This window comes from Piliocolobus tephrosceles, chromosome 5 (assembly GCF_002776525.5).
Source record: "Piliocolobus tephrosceles isolate RC106 chromosome 5, ASM277652v3, whole genome shotgun sequence".
NCBI classification, from domain to species: domain Eukaryota; kingdom Metazoa; phylum Chordata; class Mammalia; order Primates; family Cercopithecidae; genus Piliocolobus; species Piliocolobus tephrosceles.
In genome coordinates, this window is record NC_045438.1 from 37,855,438 (window position 1) to 37,876,656 (window position 21,219).

General features: G+C 42.7%; 1 protein-coding gene across 2 annotated transcripts; it reads left to right on the forward strand.

Annotated features, from left to right (window-relative positions):
• Window positions 1-732: 732 nt before the first annotated feature.
• ABRACL (ABRA C-terminal like) lies at window positions 733-14,951 on the forward strand. Of its 2 annotated transcripts, XM_031935547.1 has the most exons (4): window positions 733-923; window positions 5,890-5,956; window positions 10,109-10,148; window positions 14,360-14,951. In XM_031935547.1, exons 2-4 carry the CDS (start codon window positions 5,900-5,902, stop codon window positions 14,542-14,544), a joined length of 282 nt encoding a protein of 93 aa, XP_031791407.1. In that variant the 5' UTR covers window positions 733-923; window positions 5,890-5,899; the 3' UTR covers window positions 14,545-14,951. The 2 variants fall into 2 exon arrangements, with proteins under 2 accessions (XP_031791407.1, XP_023046756.1); XM_023190988.3 differs by lacking the exon at window positions 10,109-10,148 and having other exon boundaries at window positions 740-923.
• Window positions 14,952-21,219: the final 6,268 nt, after the last annotated feature.

The window sequence follows — 21,219 nt, forward strand, 5'->3', positions numbered from 1 at the left end:
CCTCACAGGATGATGAATACCTTATGGATTGTGCGCTCCTGGGTCACGTGATCGCTCTTAATTTCAACTAGCTGGGCTGGGCGTGGGGAGGAGTAAGGAACGTTTTTTGTAGTTATTTGTGCAAACCCTGCTCTAGAAATAGTTTGGGTAACTGTTTCCTTTCCAAAGGGACTCTGGGTAGGGTAAGCATCTCTCTCTCACACACGCATATATTAAAATAACAGTGAATAAAACAAAGGGAGTCTGAATAAATTGAATTATGAAGTTAAATGTAGGAAATAATGAATGAACAAGGGAAGAAACCGATACTGATCCAGGGTCAACAACTACCTATGTCCAAGCCAAATTTCTTTGCAGTCTAACAAATTGGCTTTCAAAATTGCATTTTGTTTTTGCGAATTAAGCCATTTTCAAGTCATGAGTCGTAGTTTTCTGGAGGCCCCCGGCGTCCGGAACCCATGAATGCCACGTTCTTTCTAGCTGCCTTCAGCAATTCGGGGGCGCTTTGTTTCTTACGTTGGGAGAGAAATCTTGCAGGAAATCGATGCCCAGGATCAGCTGCAGATCCTGGGATCCTTGGCTCTGAGTAGCACGGTGGAAATGTGGGGTAATCGAGGCTCCGGACCCGTTTTCCTAGGAGCCCAGGGCGCTCCACCTGTCTGGAATCAGCTCCTTTCTTGGACGTCTCCTCCCCTGAGTTTCCTCCTCATAGGCTTGTCCCTGGGAGTGTGGGCGGCCCCTTTCTTGAGCGCAGAAACACTTACTTTTCCCCCTACCCTGCTCCTCCTCCTCCACAGCCGTCTTTCTCTTTGCCTCAGCCACTTCCTTTCTTGGCCTCACTCTCCCCAGTGCACTGAAGAAGGTACCCGGGTCCGGACCCACGCGGCGCCAGTTCTCCGGGGGAAGGAAAACAGCGCAGAGAGGTGCGTGAGCGCCCGGGCAGATGTGGCTTAGGTAGCAGGGATGGACCGGGTGTCCGGGGTGCGCCGCCCGGCACTGCGGGCTGCGGTGAGAGTCGGGTCGGGAGGGGGTCGGGAGGGGGCCGGGAAGGGGCCCAGGGCGCGCGGAGGCTGCGACTGGCTGCGCCGAGATCTCGAGGGCTGGGGTCCCAGGGGGCGCGCGCCGCCCACGCCCCCACCTCTCGGGCCGACTTCCGCACTCGGTTCACGTGACGTTTCGCCGGTCGGGGGCGGACTGGGAAGCCAGCAGAAATGGAACGCCTTTTTACCGCGGTGCGACGTGTCGGCTTTGCACTTGGTGGTGGTTCAGGAGCCAGTTCTGCAGAGCTGGGTGGGGAAGGGCTGGGGGCAAGGGGAGAGACTGCCCCAAGGAACGTGGTGGCCTCAGGGCAGTGGACTCTACAGCGCCGGAGGTGGGTGCGGCTCTGTGCGCTCCAGGTCAGGGGGTGCAGAGTCGTGAGGGGACACCAGGGGCTCTTGGAGCCCGGGACAGGGTCCGTTTTCCTCTCCTGGTTTGGGCGCTCACTCTTTCGGCGCTTCGGGATGCCCGGGCCACGGGGGAGACGGACCCGCGGCGCCGGGCGGGGAGCTGCGGAGACAAAGGCTTCCGGGACGCGGCCCTTCCCGGGCGCCAGCGGTGCAGCTCCGCAACTGGGGGCCCAGCCCGGCGCTCCCCAGCCCTGCACCGGTGCTGTCGCTGACCGTGTGATGATGGGCTGCAGGGCACGGGGTTAAGGGACCTCTACCAGGCAGAACCCCAAACTGGGAGCAGGATGGCCAAATATGGAGTGAGCGCGCCCCAGACCGGAGGGAGGAAGGAGCCCAGTCATCCTTTCACCCGCACCAGCTGCTTGTCCGCGATTGTGAAGGAGAGCTGAGAAAACGTGCCCAGCCCGAGTGTGTAAAGTTGGTTCCTGGTTCCAGACATACCTATTCCAGTAGGCTTTATTTCCTTGGATATTAGAAAATCTCCATGCATTGCCTCCAAACTTTTGAAAAATAACAATGCTCTGAGGGTCCTGAAATATATTCTAAAGTGTGTATTGATGGTGGGTGTCGCATTCTGCCCAGTCCTCCGACTTTACGCTTCCTTTGTGTTTCCCACGCACAAAGCCTAAATCGATTCTGCGACGACAATTAGAGTGCCTGGCCGGCATCTGCCTCGCCTTCCCTGGAGCATTTTCTTGTCTTCTGGTCCAGCCGCTCACCATTAAGCTCTTCCCCTTAGACTTGCTCTGCTTTTCACCTCCTCATTGTTCTTTTTTTTTTTTTTTTCCCCTTAGACATAGTTTCACGGTACTCGTGAGAATGTGTTACGGGATACAACCAAATCAGGGTAATTGGGATATCCATCACCTTAAATATTTATCTCTTCTTTATGCTAGGAACATTCAACTTATTTGCTTTTAGCCATTTGGAAGTGTACAATCCATTAATGTGAACTATAGTCACCCCACTGATCAATGCAACGTCGGGTCTTACTTCTTCTCTGTATTTATATCCATCAACCTCTCTTCATCCCTCCACCCCCTTCATTGTTCTGCATCTTGCTCACTACAGTCCTGGGATTCTGTCCTTATTATAAAAGGCTATGGGTCTTTCAAGGATTGTGTCACAATAGGTATTTTTCCCCCCCTTTGTCCCTCTCCTTCCTAAATAATAAATAAATAAAACATGTCAAATTAAGTATGCTAGCAATTGTTTCTAAACCTGTTATTTTCCTATTTATAGTGGTCTGGGCAGGGAGCCTTTCTTACTTTGTAAGTATTCTGCCTTGGTAAAAGCTCAGCATGTCACATTTCATGTAAATCCCACTCACTATTATATTTAGTGTATTTGCATAATGGCAAAAGAGGAAGAGGAAGGGGGGAAAGAAGAGCCACCACCATGTGGTAGAAACAGCATTTAGTTGTGGGGCATTAACCCCTGTTTCGTTATCCTTCAAATGGGGATAAATAAATGCCTTGTAAGGTTCTTAGAACTACATGAATTAACGCAGATAATGAGCATGATGTGTAATTAAGTATAAAGAAACGCTGGTTGCCGTCCATGCTTAAAATTGGATAAATGTACATTTGCTTAATATAATGCAGGTATGCATGCTATATATAATAGATGGATTTCCCCTTTGATTCTCATTATTCAATGAGAGCTAAGTCTGAAGTGTGTTGCTGGTGTTGGGAGGAAGGAGTGAAGAAGGGTGTTAAAGAGATAACATCTTTCTAGGGGGTCGGGAATCAGAGAATTGGGGAGTTCCTTAATTTCTTTGGACATTTTCATTCTCCCTCTGTCCAGTACAGGCTAATTTCCTCATCATCCCTCACAGATCCTTACTATGTCTGCATGAATGTTTCTAGGAACAGGGTGCAAACTTTATTCATTGTTGGGCAATTTTAATTGCTAGAGAACTTTTTTATATGGCTCTCAAATGTGCCTTTCTATTACACTTATCCATCTTACCCAGTAGAGGAACACAAAGTCTATTCATAAAGTACATAAAAAAGAGCTTTAGTTTTTTTGTTTTGTTTTGTTTTTAAAGCAGCAGTTCTTCTCTAAGCTAACTTTATGGGTCAAGATTCTTTAGAGTGCAAGTAATAGAAACTCAGTCAAACCAACACAAGCAAAAAGAGGAAAGATATTGGTTCACGTAGTTGGAAAGTCCAGGGTCTTATATAGGCTCAGCCATTGTTATATGACTGGACATTTCTTTGTGTTAGCTTTATTCCTGGCCAGCGGTTCTCACATGGTGGCCATTGACATCAGGGACTATAAACTAATATCTTAGAACTAAGTGGAAGGAGAGTGTCATTTTACTAATAGTCCTAGCAAAATCACAGGGCTGAACCTAATTGTTCTGGATGGGCTCAGCTACCTCATGCCTCAAACCAATTATTTGGGCTCTGACCTGCCTCTGGAGCCCAGGGTAAGGCTCTACCCAGGATACATGGGTTTAGCATAAGGACGGAAAGGCTTTATCCAAACAAAACTTAGACTGCCGGTGCCAGAATGGGAAATGGGTGCTGGGTAGACAAAACAACCGTTGCCCACCACACTGCTACTAATAGTTTTTTCCTACTTTTATTCTCATGGTATGGTGTTCAGGCTTAGTGGCTGTGTACCCTGTGTATATTTTAGCTTTTTAGTATCGCTCTTAAACTATGTCTTGAATTGCATATAATGTTATAGATATGACTTCACCAACACAAAGTCCCCAATATTTGAACACTATAAGTTTTCATATTAAGTTTTATGAAGATGCATTTAATTGAATATTTCATGTTTTATTACAATCTAAGCTTCTTAAATTATAATATTCACACAAGCAACAGAGCAGATGGTAGTGGCACTTTTAATAATTAGCAGATAGAAAATCTAGTGTCCCAATCAATATCATGTAAGCAGGCAGTATATAGTCATAGGTGTCACTCTTGTTTTTAACAGCTAGCAAGAATTAGTTACAATCCATATGGATAAAGTTGTTCCTTGCAAATTATCACCCTGAAGGAAACCATACACACAACTCCACCTTTTTGGTCCCTTATTTGATTTGAAAAAATTATGATTTGAAAACAGACTGAACTGATGCATCTTCTACCCGGTTGCTCATACTTCCTGACATCCTGCAGGTGTACTTCCAATCCCTCTCATGCCTTTGTGTGTTCTTTTCAGTTCATGAGGTCAATATTTCTTTACCCTCTACTCTTAGTGCCAGACATGATACAGCAGTGAGCATTATAGTCAGATCCCTGCAGAGGGGAGCTTACCCTGTGGTAGTGAAAGTCCAGAAATGTAATTCCAATTGGGTGAAATGAGGGGCACGGTGCTATGGGAACACAGTGAGGGAGTACTGCTTCTCCAGGGTTTCAGGGAAGGCTTTTATTTAAGCTGGAGCAGGATGTGTGTGAATTAGCCCCTGGAAAGAGAAATAGCTATAGTCTGAATTGAAGCCATAGTATGTGTGAAGGCTGGAGGTGAGAGAGCAAGGGGCATTTGAGAGATTAAAAAGTCCCATGTGGCTACAGCCTAGAGTTCAAGGGGGTGGAAGAGGCTAGAACAGTGTGCAGAACCCAGCTGTTGGAGGACTTAATGAGCCAAGGAAAGGCTCAACTTCTGTTTTATTCTGAACTCCTTATCTGCAGATGAATGATCTTCACCACAAGCTATTTATTGCAATCGGATTTACTGGGCATTGCCCAGAGAAGGCCATGATGTCCCTGTATGTCACTGGATTGACAGGATGGTATTAAAATTGCTGTTGTATTGATCTGCCTCCCCCACTAGACTGGCTCCTGAAGAGCAGGGAGTGTGTGTTAGTTTATTCTAGGGTGTCCAGCCCCTAGCTTAGGCCTGCCTCAAGTGTGCTATGCGTTTTCTCCTTTGTTGCCTTGCTTTACGTATGCATTTCCTCCTGTATAGAGTACCCTACCCTACCTGTCCGGCTGGACCACTCCTCCCCAGTGACCTCCCAGGAAGCCTCCTGCTGCTTACTCCTTTGTGCTTCCATATGCCTTGGACCCACCACTCAAAGAGTGTTTGTCACATTGCTCTTCATTGCAGGCCCTCATTTGCCTTTAGAATGTGAGATCCCTGAGGGCAGATCCTGTGCTACACACCTTTTGTATTTTCGGTGCCTAGCAGGGTACCATGAAGAAGACCTACTCAGAGTGAATCGTGGGTGCAAGGAGAATGACTGTATTCTCCCCCACAGATGTGGAGAATAGGAGTGCAGGCAGCTAAGGGGGCGGTTACAAAGGTAGAGGGAAAATGGGGACACTTCAGTGCCACATGCATCACACAAATATTTTTAGGAAAAGGGACATGGTAAATTAATAGTGACAAATGCGACATGAACAAGAGAAAGGGCCCTTGGATTTGGATGTGCTTAATAGAATGTAATGGTGATAATTTAGACTTCCTTTTTCTCTCCCAGGCAGCAATGAATGTGGATCATGAGGTTAACCTCTTGGTGGAGGAAATTCACCGTTTGGGTTCAAAAAGTAAGTATCTAACAGAGGTAGAGTATTTCTCTTGGCCTTACCTTGAACAGGCGAGACTGGCATGCTGGAGAAGCCTAGAAGGGGGTCACCCAGGGGTTCAGGACAGAGGTATGGCAGCTCTGCCCACAGCCCCAGGTGGTAACTGCCCTTAGCCAGGAAGTGACATCTGGAGACACAGGGCTTTTGGGGTATTGTGATTCTGAGGCAGAGAATGGTTGAGGTATTTCATTATTTTTTCAATAGAAAGCAAATTACTAAGCTTCTTTCATCTGACTACATTGAAATTTGGTAATTGAATCATATTCAAATTTTTACTTATCATACTATTAAAATTCACGTTTTCTGCTTTGTTCTGCCATCATTTTACAAACTTCTTTTTAAAAATCATCTTATCTAAAATGTCATCATTTTACACACTTGTAAATGACTAGGGACTTACATTGAAATTATACTAAATTATACTAAATTGTCTTTATTTTCTCCAAATCTCAAATCTTGAGTTTTGTATAATCAGGTATTAAGTAAGATAACTAAAATAAATCATCCTTTAGGTAGTGTTTAAGAAAAATTATCTTTTTTTTCAGCAATAACTAGGCAGCTTCCTTGAAGATAGTGACATGCAAAATGGGTAGTATTCGCGTCTTCTTCCTAAGTTTTAATGAAAATTACTATTATACTTGTGGCTTTAGGTATTTGGTACATCTCAGATGAGACATGCAAGAATTTGGGGAGCATTTTGAAAATGATAAGAATAATAGACGTATTCAGCAACAACTAGGATAATAGGACTGGAAGTTTTAAAATTACATCATGTAAGTGAAAACCCGTTCTAGAAAGTCCCTCAGAAGCTCTCAAGGTTTGTTTCATTATAGTTTGATTCTTCTTAAAGCACTGTCTGTTCATGAATCACAAATCCTTTGAAGTAACAGGGGAGACTTGGAAAATTCCATTAAGCCATTAATATCAAACGTCCCCTGCAATGGTTTTCTGTTCCTGCTATAACAGATTGCCACAAATTTAGTGATGTAAAACAACACATTTAATATCTTAAGAGTTCTGTAGGTCAGGAGTTTGACAAGGGTCTTGCTGGAGTAAGATTAAGGTGTTGGCAGGGGACTCCTTTCTATAGGTTCCAGGAGGGAATCAGTTTCCTTGCCTTTTCCAGCTTCTAGAGGTGGCCTTGGCTCATGGTCCCCTTTCTCTGTCTTAAAGCGAGCAAGAGCTGATTGAGTCCACACGTTGCATCACATCAACCTCCTCCACTTTTTCTTTTAAGTTTGTTTGTTTGAGACAGAATCTTACTCTGTTGCTTAGGCTGGAGTGCAGTGGTGTAATCTCGGCTCACTGTAACCTCCCACCTCCCAGGTTCAAGCGATTCTCCTGCCTCAGCCTCCCGAGTAGCTGGAATTATAGGCACCTGCCACCATGCTCAGCTAATTTTTGTAGTTTTAGTAGAGATGGGGTTTCACCATGTTGGCCAGGCTGGTCTTGAACTCCTGACCTCAGGTGATCCATCCACCTCGGCCTCCCAAAATGCTTGATTACAGGTGTGAGCCACCACACACGGCCTAGTTTCTTGTATTTTTATTAGAGATGGGGTTTCACTGGCCGGGCGCGGTGGCTCATGCCTGTAATCCCAGCACTTTGGGAGGCCGAGGCAGTTGGATCACGAGGTCAAGAGTTCGAGGCCAGCCTGGCCAACATGGTGAAACCCTGTCTCTACTAAAGATACAAAAAAAAAAAAAATTAGCCGGGCGTGGTGGCGTGTGCCTGTAATCCCAGCTACTAGGGAGGTTGAGGCAGGAGAATCTCTTGAACCCGGGAGGTGGAGGTTGCACCAAGATTGCACCACTGCACTCCATTCTGGGCAGTGGGGCAAGACTCCGTCTCACAAAACAAACAAACAAACAAACAAGCAAGCAAGCAAACATAAAAGAGATGGGGTTTCACCATGTTGGCCAGGCTGGTCTTGAACTCCTGGCCTTAAGTGATCCACCTGCCTCGGCCTCCCAAAGTGCTGGGATTAAGGATGTGAGCCACCATGCCCGGCATGCCTCCCTCTTCTGTTTTAAGGACTTTTTGGATTACACTGGGCTCACCCAGGTGATCTAGGATTCCTTCCTGTCGTGGAGTCCTTAATTGAATTGCATCTGAAAAGTCCCTTTTGCCATGTGAGGTAACATATAGATTCTAGAGATTGGACATGGATATCTTCTGGGGCCTTTATTCCTCCTATTACTCCCTCTTTTTTTGTCTTAGTCACTCTATTTCTATATCACACCCAAGTCATCATTACTGAAATGTACCAAGAAAAGATAAATGAGGCATATTAAAGTTGGTGTGGACTCTTAAGTCCTAAGGTAGTCAACAACTAAGTGAGTTGAATCATATGATCAGTTAATACTTATTGAGTATCTATATGTGCTAATAACTGTGTAGTACAAGTGGTATAAAGTGTGTTCCTTTTCCTCAGGGATTTTACTACTTAGTTGATGAAAACAAATAAAATCTCATAGTCCAGGTGCCATGGCTCAGGCCTGTAATCCTAGCACATCAGGAGGCCAAGGTGGGAGGATCATGTAAGCCCAGGAATTCAAGACCAGCCTGGGCAACAAAGTAGGATCCCATCTCTACAAAAAAATTGAAAAATTAGCTAGGCATGGTGGCATACAACTGTGGTCCCAGCTGTACTGGAGGCTGAGGCAGGAGGATTGCATGAGCTCAGGATGTTGAGGCTGCAGTGAGCTGTGTTGAAGCCATTGCACTCCATCCTGTGGGACAGAGTGAGACCCTATCTGAAAAAAAGAAAAACAATGAAAAACTCATGAGGCAATTATCAGAAAAAAAAAACGGTATGCTGAACTATGAAGTGCTGACATGCAATACGGTCCCTTCAAAATAGATTATTGGAAGTTGTAGTAGTTGGGGGCACTCAGTGAAGTCTTGCATCTCAGGTAGGACTTTGAAGTGTAGGGCAGGTCAGTTTAGGGGGAAATCCATGAGTTGGTTTTGGAATGGGAATGAATGTATTGTTTGAAGAGAACACTGAGAAGACATTGGAAAATGTAATTTATTTAGTTTCTTTTTTGAGATGGAGTCTCGCTCTGTCGCCCGGGCTGGAGTGCAGTGGCACCATCTTGGCTCACTGCAACCTCTTGTCTTCTAGGTTCAGGCGATTCTTGTGCCTCAGCCTCCCTGGTAGCTGGTATTACAGGTGTCCATCAGCATGCCTGGTTAAGTTTTGTATTTTCAGTAGAGATGGGGTTTTGCCATGTTGACCGGGCTAGTCTCGAACTTCTGGCCTCAAGTGGTCCATCTGCCTCAGCCTCCCAAAGTGTTGGGATTACAGGCATGAGCCACTTCGTCTGGCCATGATGTATTTAGTTTCCTAATCAAAGAAATCAACAATCTTCCCTAACTCAATTTTTCTCCCACCCATTTCACCACACCTACTTGATGGAGGCCTGATGAGTCTTATTTTCCACAGTGATGTCCCTCCTGTTCTTCCTCCCACACTCCTGTTTTTTTCCTGAGCTCAGTGAGGTCGTCTTACTCTTGGCAACATTATTATTGTTTTTTTCTTTTTCTTTTCTTTTTTTTTTTTTTTCTGAGACAAAGTCTTGCTCTGTTACCCAGGCTGGAGTGCAATGGTGTGATCTTGGCTCACTGCAACTTCTGCCTCCTGGGTTCAAACAATTCTCCTGCCTCAGCCTCTTGAGTAGCTGGGATTACAGGCATCCGCCACCACTCCTGGCTGATTTTTGTATTTTTACTAGAGACAGTATTTCACCATGTTGGCCAGACTGGTCTTGAACTCCTGGCATTGTGTGATCCACCCGCCTCAGCCTTCCAAAGTGCTGGGATTGTAGGCGTGAGCCACTGGGCCCAGCCGTGCATTACTGTTGTTTGGATAGTGATAGGTGTTAAAGGCATATTTCTAAAGATTTGTAGGATTTTCTTTTCTGTATCCATGTCAACCTAGTGTTTATTGGTCATATTCAATTAGTTTTTAAATTCTAACCTTTACAGTACTAGTCATTATTCTGGTAAGGCAAACTGAAATTCCACTTCAAAATTAGCAGGTTTCACATTAGAAGACTTAAGATAATTATCATAACTTCTATAAGCATGGAAATACTTTTAATTTTGCAGCTTCATCAGGATACCTTGACTTTCTCATCCCTGGCAAAAGGTGACTTATTGAGTTTGAAAGCATATGTAGATATGTGTAATCTTTGAATGTGTTATGGTTAATTATTTAAGTTGTATCTGGAGTGATTTTGCCTTAATGTACATATTATGAGCTCAAGATGAAAACTGATGAATTTAGTTTTATCTTTTCATTCAAAGTCAAATTCTTTAAAGTCTAATTTTTCATATAGTGAAAAAGATTAAATGGGGAGAGAGCACTTGGATATTTAAATTCTTCCATTCAACAAATATTTTTTTTAGTGTCCCCTTTGTGCTCAAGTGCTGGAGATGTAAAAATAAACAAAATTCCATCTCCGTCTTTGAGGTTCTCTTTAGGTAGCTGAAAGACAGACAAACTGGAAGTACCTAGAGGGAAGTAATTAACATGGGCTGTAAAGTTGGACTCTGTGAAAATGAATCCCAGCTCCTCTACATACTTGCTGTGTGACCTTGGCTACTTTACTAAACTTTTCTGTGCCTTGTTTTCCTTGTTTGTAAAACAATAATACTCTACTTCAAGGACACATTTCTTCACATTAAAAAAAATCTCTAAAATAGGCCGGGTGCGGTGGCTCACGCCTATAATCTCAGCACTTTGGGAGGCCAAGGCAGGCAGATTGCCTGAGGTCAGGAGCTCAAGACCAGCTTGGCTAACATGGTGAAACCTTGTCTCTACTAAAAATACAAAAATTAGCTGGGCGTGGTGACGGGTGCTTGTAATCCCAGCTACTTGGGAGGCTGAGGCAGGAGAATCGCTTGAACCTGGGAGGCAGAGGTTGCAGTGAGCCGAGACCACACCATTGCACTCCAGTCTGGGCAACAAGAAGGAAACTCAAAAGAAAAAAAAAAATAAATCTCTCAAATAAAAATGCATCGTATAGTACATGGCATGCTGTGGTTAAATTGGCAGTTTAATTGTAATATAAAATAATGATGCTTCTTGCAATCAATTGTGTCTTATCTTCCATGAAATACAGATTAAGTGAATTTTAATGACTGTAAAATGCATCGAACAGTTCTGGATCATAGCAAGTACTCAATAAATGTTAGCTATTAATACTATAAATGATGGTGAACACTTTGATAGATATATACTCAGTTTTATAAGAAGAGCTCTTCACTCAACTGAGGGGCTTATGAAGGACTTCTAGAAAAGGCGACATTTGAATTCATTCCTGAAGAAAAATCATTTAGCTAGGAAAAAGTTTCTGGGTTTCTGGGCAGATGACTGAACATGGGCACTGTTACAAAGGCAGGATCTGTCATATCATCTTAGGCACAGCAAGCAGGTCATTGTGACTGAATCAGAAGGTACATGCAGTGATATGGCAGAAGGCCAGGCAAGTGATAGATGCAAGGCCAGAGGATGAAGTACCTCTTCTGCGAGGCCATGGACTTCTCTTTATTTAGAAGGTCATAGGGAGCCATTGAAATATTAAAGTAGGCTTGATGAGGTGGCTCACACCTGTAATCCCAGCACTTTGGGAGGCCAAGGCAGGAGGAATGCTTGAGCCCAGGAGTTCGAGACCTCGTCTCTATTAAAAATAAAAATAAATTAGGTGTGGTGGCGCATGCCTGCAGTCCCAGCTACGTGGGAGGCTTGGAAGGCTCGAGAGGATCTCTTGAGTCCAGGAGTTCGAGGTTGCAGTGAGCTATGATCACAGAACTGCCCTCCAGCCTGGGCAACAGATCAACACCCTATCTCAAAAAAAGAAAAAAGAAAGAAAGAGGGATTAAATAGAAGAGTAACAATAAGCTTTGCATCTCATAAAGTTTCTTCCACATTTTTTCTTCTGTACCCATGTGGAGGATGTATTGAGGGGAAAAAATGCAGAAAAGGAGGCTGGTATGGAGTTCTCAGCAGCTTGCAGTGACACAGGTGAGAAACACTTAGGTCCTGAACCAAGGAATTAACTGTCATTGGAGAGGAGAGGCAGTAGTCACAGAAGACACAAAGAAGGTGGAATCACCGAAACATTTGTCAGATTGAGGGATGAGGGGGGCATGAGAACTCCAAGATTACACCCAGGTTTCTGTCTTTGGTGCCTTTAAAAATTTTAACCAGAGTTGAGAATTTACTGTATGCTGGGCACTCTATAAAAGGCTTTTTCTTTATTATGTCTGTTAATCCTTGCAACAGCCCTGTGAGAGGTATTTTTACCCTCATTTGATGGATACCTGAAGTTCAGAGAGCTTGGAGGACTTGCCTGAGGTTACCAGCAGCTCCACTTCTATCTGTAATCAGTGATAGGTTCCTGTTGCACACAGTGTCATGCAGGTAGAAGTTGAAAAACCAAAGAGGTGCATCTTTGCTTTCCAGGCCAAACATGGTCAGATTCCCTGTTTTCCCTTTAGAACATCTTTCATCCTCCTTCTCATCTTAGGTGACCTACTTCAGGTGAGTAAACTACTCACGCTGGTCACCGTTCCCCCAGCCACCTCACTCATTTTTAGCCTTGCCTGTGGCTTGGCACACTATCCCTATTTGTGTCAGTCACAGCAGAGCCCCTGGTCGCTGATGGTCTGCTCAGTGTGTGCCAGGCAGTGTGCCAAGTGCTTTCGAACTGTGTCTCCTGGCAGCACCGAGAAAAAGATGTTCAGGTCCCCATTTTACACAGGAGGAAGCCAAGGCTTAGGGAGCTTTAAACAAGTTGCCCAAGGCCAAACGACTAGTAGATGGCAGAGATTTCCACTGAGGACTGTTAGGTTTTTGAAAAGCTCCATGCATATCATCACAATGAAGCTGAGGAAAAAGAAAAAAGCTCCAGGTTATTGTCTCCTTTCAAGTCTGGAAGAGGTACTGCCTCCTCCATGAAGTCTTCCTTACCATTCTTGCCCAAAGACATCTTGCCCTCCTCTAAACTGTAAAATATATTTTCTTTTTTTCTTCTTTTTTTATTGAGACAGGGTGTCACTCTGTTGCCCAGGCTGGAGTGCACTAGCACGGTCATGGCTTACTGCAGCCTCGAACTCCTGGGCTCAAACAGCCCTCTGCTTCAGCCTCCTGAGTAGCTGGGATCACAGGTGCACTCCACCACACCCAGCTATTTTTATTTTATTTTTTTAGGAGAGAGATGGGCTCAGTATGTTGCTCAGGTTGGTGTCAAACTTCTGGGCTCAAGGTATCCTCCTACCTTGGCCTCCTAAAGTATTGGGATTACAGGCATGAGCCACTGCAGTCGGCCAGGATGTATTTTCTTTGCTTCTCATTTGGCATCCAATCACATACTGCTTTGTATTGTTGCTTTAACTTGTTATGTGTATATTTCTTATTTCCTCATGGGACTGAGTCATTGCTTTGAAAGTTTGAAAGCAATTCTCTCCTTCCTTATATCTGTCTCTAGCGTCTAACACAGTGCTATACTCACAGTAGGAGTTTGCCAAGCAGCCAGTCAGAAGTTCTCGCCAGGGAGCATGGGCACTCAAGAACCTTTGGTCAAGACATGGTCCTCTCCTCACTGTGATGGCCATCCTCTTGGCCGTGGGTGTAGCTTTGGAAGGGAAGAACCTGCAGTAGAGGGGTAGGAAGAGGTCAGGGATTCAGTCAAGTGATCAAAGGAATCACCCAAGGATAGGGAGGTGTCTCCCAGATTACTCTTGTCTCCAGGTTTTCAGGTTATTGATTTTGAACAGCAGATCCACTTTTGGTCTATCTTAACTTTCAATGTCTATGTTAAAAACTGGCCTCCAAATAAGATAATCTAGGGCTCATATGAAATACAGATTTCTGAGTCTACTACCAGGAATTCAGATTCAGTGGTCCTGATAAATGGCTGATGATAATGCATTTTTAGGGAGCCCCCACTCCCACCCTGGGGATTCCGGGTGTTCAGAACACACTTAGAGAAACACTGCTCTTGATCTGGTTTTCTATTTTATTTGTAGTCTTTATTGATTCAAAAACTCACATAACAATTAACAAATAAAAATAGAGGGAAATTTATCTGCAATATTAACACTGTAGCACATTCAACTTTTGTGAATGTTTCTTGGTTCTCAGTCTTTGGATAATCCTAAGGCTAAGAGGTGTATAACACGTATTTATTCCATTCCTTTTTGGATCTGGGAAGAAAATATGTTGAATTTATGACTGTTAAATTGTAATCTTGGATAGCCCATAGTTAGAAATGTATTAAAGATTTTGTAAATCTGCCATACTTGACGGTAAGACACAGACTTTACATTTGCTAACAATGTATTTTCTCAAATTAGATGCTGATGGAAAGTTAAGCGTGAAATTTGGGGTCCTCTTCCGAGACGATAAATGTGCCAACCTCTTTGAAGCATTGGTAGGAACTCTCAAAGCTGCAAAACGAAGGAAGATTGTAACGTATTCAGGAGAGCTGCTTCTGCAAGGTGTTCATGATGATGTTGACATTGTATTACTGCAAGATTAATGTGGTTCACATATCTTTTATGTACTGCCATTTTTTGTTTCTGGTAAATTGGAATATAAAGTGAAAGAACAAACATTTGAACATACTTAATGTATTTTTATAGAACTTTGTAAACAAAAGGAGATTAATGTTTTAGAAGTCTGTCCTTTTTTATATCTTGAAAGAAAATTTATGTATGATGCTATAAAATAAACAAATCCTATTATTTTTCTCAGGAATCTGGTTGGGAATTGTAGGCAATGAGGTTTTTTGGGAGGCGGGTACAGGGGAATGTTTGTTTCATAAATAATTAGACATTTTCTATAGATATTTGACGTTCTGCAAAAGCAACAAGCAAATTGAAGACCAACTCCTATGAGAAATATTATAATGTTTATGTAATAAAGACATGTAGCTGTCTTAAAATTGCCTTATTTTGTCATTTAAGTATTTGTGTGCTTTTCAGAATTGAGTTTTTGTATCAATATTAGATAACTGCAGTAAAAGTTATGTTAATCTGAAACAAATTGTCTCAGAACTACCAAATTTAAGTAATAAGAATGGCTGGGCCCAGGTGCTCACACCTGTAACTTCGGGAGGCCGAGGTGGGCAGATCACCTGAGGTCGGGAGTTCGAGACAGCTTGGCCGACATGGTGAAGCCCCATCTCTACTAAAAATACAAAAATTAGCTGGGTGTGATGGCACATGTCTGTAATACCCACTACTCTGGAGGCTGAGGTATGAGGGTCATCTGAACCCAGGAGCTGGAGGTTGCACTGAGCCGAGATCACCCCACGGCACTCCAACCTGGGTGACAGAGCGAGACTCAGTCTCACAAAAAAAAAAAAAAAAAAAAAAAAAGGAAAAGAAAAAAGAAATAGGAATGGTTAGCGTTACGGTTGGACCCTATACAAAATACTTATTTTGAGGCTGATTGTGTGCTTATTGCTGAGTTAGGGGACATACCAAAAAATCTAACCTAAAAACTTCACATAAACTTCAAATTCTAGTTGGGTGACACCCATCTGAAACAATATGGGATAATCTCTGATTGCATGTTACGGAATTTAAAATGACTTGGAATACCAAGAAGAATAAAAGCAGTGAAAGCCACAGTGGCCAGGGGAGATATCCTGGAGGCGGCAGAGCTTGCATCGAGGAATGATTGCAGCTGATTATCTCGAGGGAAAAAAAGACGGGATGATGAGGGTGATGACTGAAGGAAAGGCAGAAGGACACAAATCAGCAAGGCATGATCTCGTGAAAGGCAAGATATCAGGCCGACTAGAATTCTGGGGAGAGAGGTGGTTCATTGGACAATGAAAGTGGGACCTGGGAAACCAAGAAGAGGAATCTGAACAGAAACTGGAGCAAGGACATTCCATGATGACTGATATTTAGTGCAGATGGCCCTGACACTAGTGATTCAGGTGGATTGTAGAGAGTGAAGAAGTGGTCAGACAAGCCAGCTGAAATGTTGTTCAGGATCCTCATGGGGATGATGATAACGCAAAGGCAGGGGAAGAATGAACTCTAAGCATGTTTTTAAAATCAAAGCCCTCTCATCTGTACTCTTTCTGCTGTGACAGGACCCCAAATCAAAGTAGATCAAACAATATTAGAATTCACTGGCACTTGATGGTTATTGCTAACATTTATTGAGCATTTACAATGCTAATTCTCATATAACCCTGTGAGGTAGGTACTAATAGTACCTTCCATTTTATAGATGAGGTAAGTGAGGCACAGAAAAGTCAAGTAAGTTGTCCAAGTTCACCTAGGTAGAAAGTTGTAGAGTCTGAATTTTGAAATTGGACTCATCTAACTGGCAATTCCAGGGATGGCACAGACTTTGAGCGTGGCTGGCTCCAGGGACTCAACAAAGTCAAAACTCTCTGTCTTTCCACATTGGCTCTCATGCCTTCTCTGGTTTGAGCTCTTTCTACTCTAAATAGACTCCCTGCATATAGCTGGGAAGATGCTTCTGGTAGTTGCAAATTCACTTATTCCTAGATTAGTAATTCTAGTAGAGAGAGCATTTATTATAATATCTAATTATGAATTCCAAGAAGGGAATTCTGATTGGTCTCACTGCAGTATAAACCTACCCCTTCGACCAATGACATTTACCAAGGGGATGAAACACCGTGAACTGACAGGCCACAGGTCACATGCTGGTTTCTCAGTGGGGATTGGGTGAGTTATTGTGCTTGACAACCTCATTTCAAATAAGAAAGGGGTAGTTTTCCAAAAGCAATGATGCTGGCTACATGGAAATGATGTAGGTTCGCTGTAGAAATAAGAGACCTTTGGAAGAATGAATCCTTACCATTATGTGGCAGAAAATGAAAAGGTAAATGAGAAGCGATGATCAAAAGCTACCATCATATATGCCCTCAGTGACTGAGAGAATAATGAACTAATTAACAGAGGTGGGAAAATTGGATGGAGAAGGAGGGCTGGTTTCAGGGAGTTTGATCTGAGCATGGTGAACTTGAGGTAGTTAAAGTAATGTGTAGTAAGTAAGTGAGGATTTTCTTCTAGAACCCAGGCTAAGTAAAGGCTTAGGAGTGTAGACAGAGACTTGGGAATTGTGGTTCATGGTTGATTTTCACTTTAATTTTGATTTGTATAGATAATTCTACTTCTGCCTGTCTTAGTAACATTAAATTGAAATTTTATTTATCAGGCACTTAGAAAATACAAAAGACAAACAATCTACAGGCTTTGCAAAAGTCTAGGCTGAGAAACTGAAGCAACCTTTAGATGGAAGCAATGTAGGAAGCCCAAAGAAGTCTAAGAATTTTATGAGGTGGCTGACCTGGTGTAATCAAAAAGACTTAAAAAATCTATAGAAGTTGAAATTGTTACTCAGTCTGTCATGATTTGTTTAATGTCTTCTTGGTGAGCATCAAATGAAGTTTAGTTTCAAGCCCTTGATGATTTAACATTTAATGAATATCTTCCAGAGAAGGTATATTCATGTGATTGTTCAGTTATTTAAAGAAAACTGACAGAGTATCATTTCTATTTACCATTGATATTGACAATACAGTTTTATGTTTTTTCCTTTAGATTCAAGATGGTTAGTCCTTTGTATCAACTTCACATATAGATAGTTCTTTTATTTGGATCGTGGTCTTAAAATTTAAAATCATAGATTTGATATTTTTGAGTTATGAATATACTCCTGTGAATTTTGAGCTGTGAATACAGTGAAAATACTCCTTCTTGGCCATAAGCTGCATTCCAGTTAATTATCTCAGTAATAAGTGCCATTGGCTACAGTTGGCTGGGAATTAGAGATAATCAACAGTTGTACACCAACATTCCTTTATTCACACAATGAAAATATGGAACATCTACTTTGTTCAAGTCACTGTTCTAGGCATTAGGAAAGACTAAAGCAAAGTAAAAATAAATAAAATACAATTCTAGTCCTCCAAAAACCCCAAGTAGTACTATGTATTATTAATAAATAGTATAAAAGAAGCTTTGGGTAAATGATATAGGGATATGGGTGCAAAAATGAAGAATCGTTCCTGGGGAGACCTGGGGGCTTTCATGGATAAAGTGAAGTTTCCTGGGGCTTTAAAGCAATAGAATAATAGGGTAGGACTTTAGGGGTAGAGTCGCTACTGCATACAAAATCAGAGAATGGCAAGTAATTTGAGGTATGGAAGGAAAGAGGCGTAACAACAGTTGAGGCTAGAAAGGAAGGTTGGGACATTGATTTTGAACCTTTAGGACAGAAGAAACAATTCTAAGTGTATGTCTTAATAATGGTGAATTACAAAGAACTGTAAAAAAATTTCCATAAAATAATTTGATAAGTACCACTAATTATAAAGAAACTTTAATTTTTAACTTCTGTAACATTGCTATTTTGTATATTGAGATTACATAACACAATCTATAATTATAGCTTATCATCTTCATAGTGAAAGACTGTTCACTGAAAACTGATTAAAGTTACCACGTTTGCATACTTGAATTTTCTTAAGCTCCTATCATAGGAAGTCCAAGCATGCCTTAGTGTCCCGGAGTCACAATTTAAAAATAAGTTACTGGCTGAGTACAGTGGTTCACACTTATCCCAGCACTTTGGGAGGCCAAGGCAGGAGGATCACTTGAGTGCTGGAGTTCCAGACCAGCGTAGGCAACAAAACAAGACACCCATCTCTACAGAAAACTAAAAAAATTAGCTGGGGTGTGGTGGCGTGACCCACTAGTCTCCACTACTTGGGAGGCTTTCATAGATACCTAGGAATTCAAGGCCGTTGTGAGCCATGACCGTGCCACTGCATGCCACCCTGAGTGTCAGAGTGAAATTCTGCCTCTAAATAAATAAATAATTAATGGTCAGCTGCGGTGGCTCATGCCTGTAATCCCAGCACTTTGGGAGGCCAAGGCGGGCGGGTCATTAGGTCAAGAGATCAAGACTATCCTAGCCAAAGTGGTGAAACCCCGTTTCTGCTAAAAATACAAAAATTAGCTGGGTGTGGTGGCGCATGCCTGTAGTCCCAGCTACTCAGGAGGCTGAGGCAGGAGAATCACTTGAACCCGGGAGGCAGAGGTTGTCACGAGCCGAGATCGCGCCACTGCACTCCAGCTTGGTGACAGAGTGAGACTCCATCTCAAAAAAATAAATAAATATAAAAATAAATAAATAATTAAATATGTTACAGACCAGGTAACTTAATATGTTGATGCAATTGTCTTTTCCTCCCCTCAGCCGATAATTGTCCATATACCATTACAATAGCCAAAATTAGAAAAGAGGAGGAGGGCAAATGATTGAGCAGGGTTGAAAAGGTGGAATGGATTAGATAATTCCCAAACCGGATGAACTGAGGTTTCAACAAATGCCTATTTAACATAATTTAAAGATTACTGACATTGTTATCTCATTTTTCAATACAATGGCTGAGTCACTGAAGCTACCTGAAGCTAAAATGTAAAATTAACTTTTGAAAAGAAATTATTTCAGAATCCAGGATTCTACCATCAACAGCAGTTATAACATTTACAAGCAAGAAAAAAAAAAAAAAGTTACAGAAATGTGGATCTGAGGAATTTGTCGTAAAGAAACACTGATATCCCAGATTTCCCTAGTGTCTGAGCACAATTCCTACAATTCCAGACAATAAGGAGGAACAGTTCAATGAACTGACAGACAAAATGCAAACATGTTATGGCAAAGGAACAAGCTGATTTCTCTGTGTCATGAGGTATTGGACTCAGTATAGCCTCATAAATCTAGAAAAAGTCAAGAGAAATGCATCTACCTTTAATTTATTTATAGACAAATAATCTCTGGCTTTCCAGTTTCTTCAAAAAGGTTATAAATAACTCTTCAAAGAAAACCAGCTCCTCAGGAGCCTTTTTTGATGAGAAATCTGAAACAACCACACTTTTCTGGAAGACGGATCTATCCGAAAATTCCTCTCCTGTTGTTTTTATCTCTAGCAGCCTCAACAAACGGTTCCTTAAAAAAATAATTTTTTTTTGTCCTCCTTTAGTTGAATGTTTCAGTTAGACACTTTGGGCTAGAAGGAATGGAGATTCACTTAGCCGGGTAAAAGGGGTTAACCGTCAGGATGTATACGGGGCAACTAGGAAGATATGGGACTCCACTGAAAGCCAAAAGACGGCCATTTACCATTATAGGACCTCTACAGACTGAGGGCTGTTAACCCAGAACGTGTCAGAATGGCTTTTGTAGCTCTTTCAACATCTAAATACTCTGGTGGCTGAGTGTGGTGATTTACACCTGTAATCCCAGCACTTTGGGAGGTCGAGGTGGGAGGATTACCTGAGGTCAGGAGTTCCAGACCAGTCTGGCCAACATGCTGAAACCCCATCTCTACTGAAAATACAAAAATTAGCCAGGTGTGGTGGTACACGCCTGTAATCCCAGCTACTCAGGAGGCTGAGGCAGCAGAATTGCTTCAACCTGGGAGGTGGAAGTTGTAGTGAGCCGAGATCTCACCACTGCACTCCAGCCTGGGCAACAGAGCCAGACTCCATCTCAAAAATAAAATAAAATAAAATAAAAATAATAAATAAATAAATAAATAAATACTCAGGAGATTCTGATTCAGTAGATCCGGATGAGGCCCAAGCATTTCCATGAAGAAGCGTCTCACAGGCTGCTTCTGATGGGCAGCTTTGGTGAAGAATTAGCCTTTACTGCACTGGGGCCTCCTGGTTAACACCACTCTGTTGTTTTCACAGATCCAGTTTGATACGATTTGGCTGTGTTAACCCAAATCTCGTCTTGAAAGCTCCCATGATTCCCACGTGTTGTGGGAGGAACCCAGTGGGAGATAATTGAATCATGGGGCGGTTTTTCCCCATACTATTCTTTTGATAGTGAATAAGATTCACGAGATCTGATGGTTTTATAAGGGAAAACTCCTTTTGCTTGGTTCTTATTCTCTTTTTTGCCTGTTGCCATGTAAGACGTGCCTTTCACCTTCCACCATGATTGTGAGGCCTCCCCAGCCACATGGAACTGGAGTCTCGCTCTGTCACCCAGGCTGGAGTGCAGTGGCCGGATCTCAGCTCACTGCAAGTTCCGCCTCCCGGGTTTACGCCATTCTCCTGCCTCAGCCTCCCGAGTAGCTGGGACTACAGGCGCCTGCCACCTCGCCCGGCTAGTTTTTTGTATTTTTTTTTTTTAGTAGAGAAGG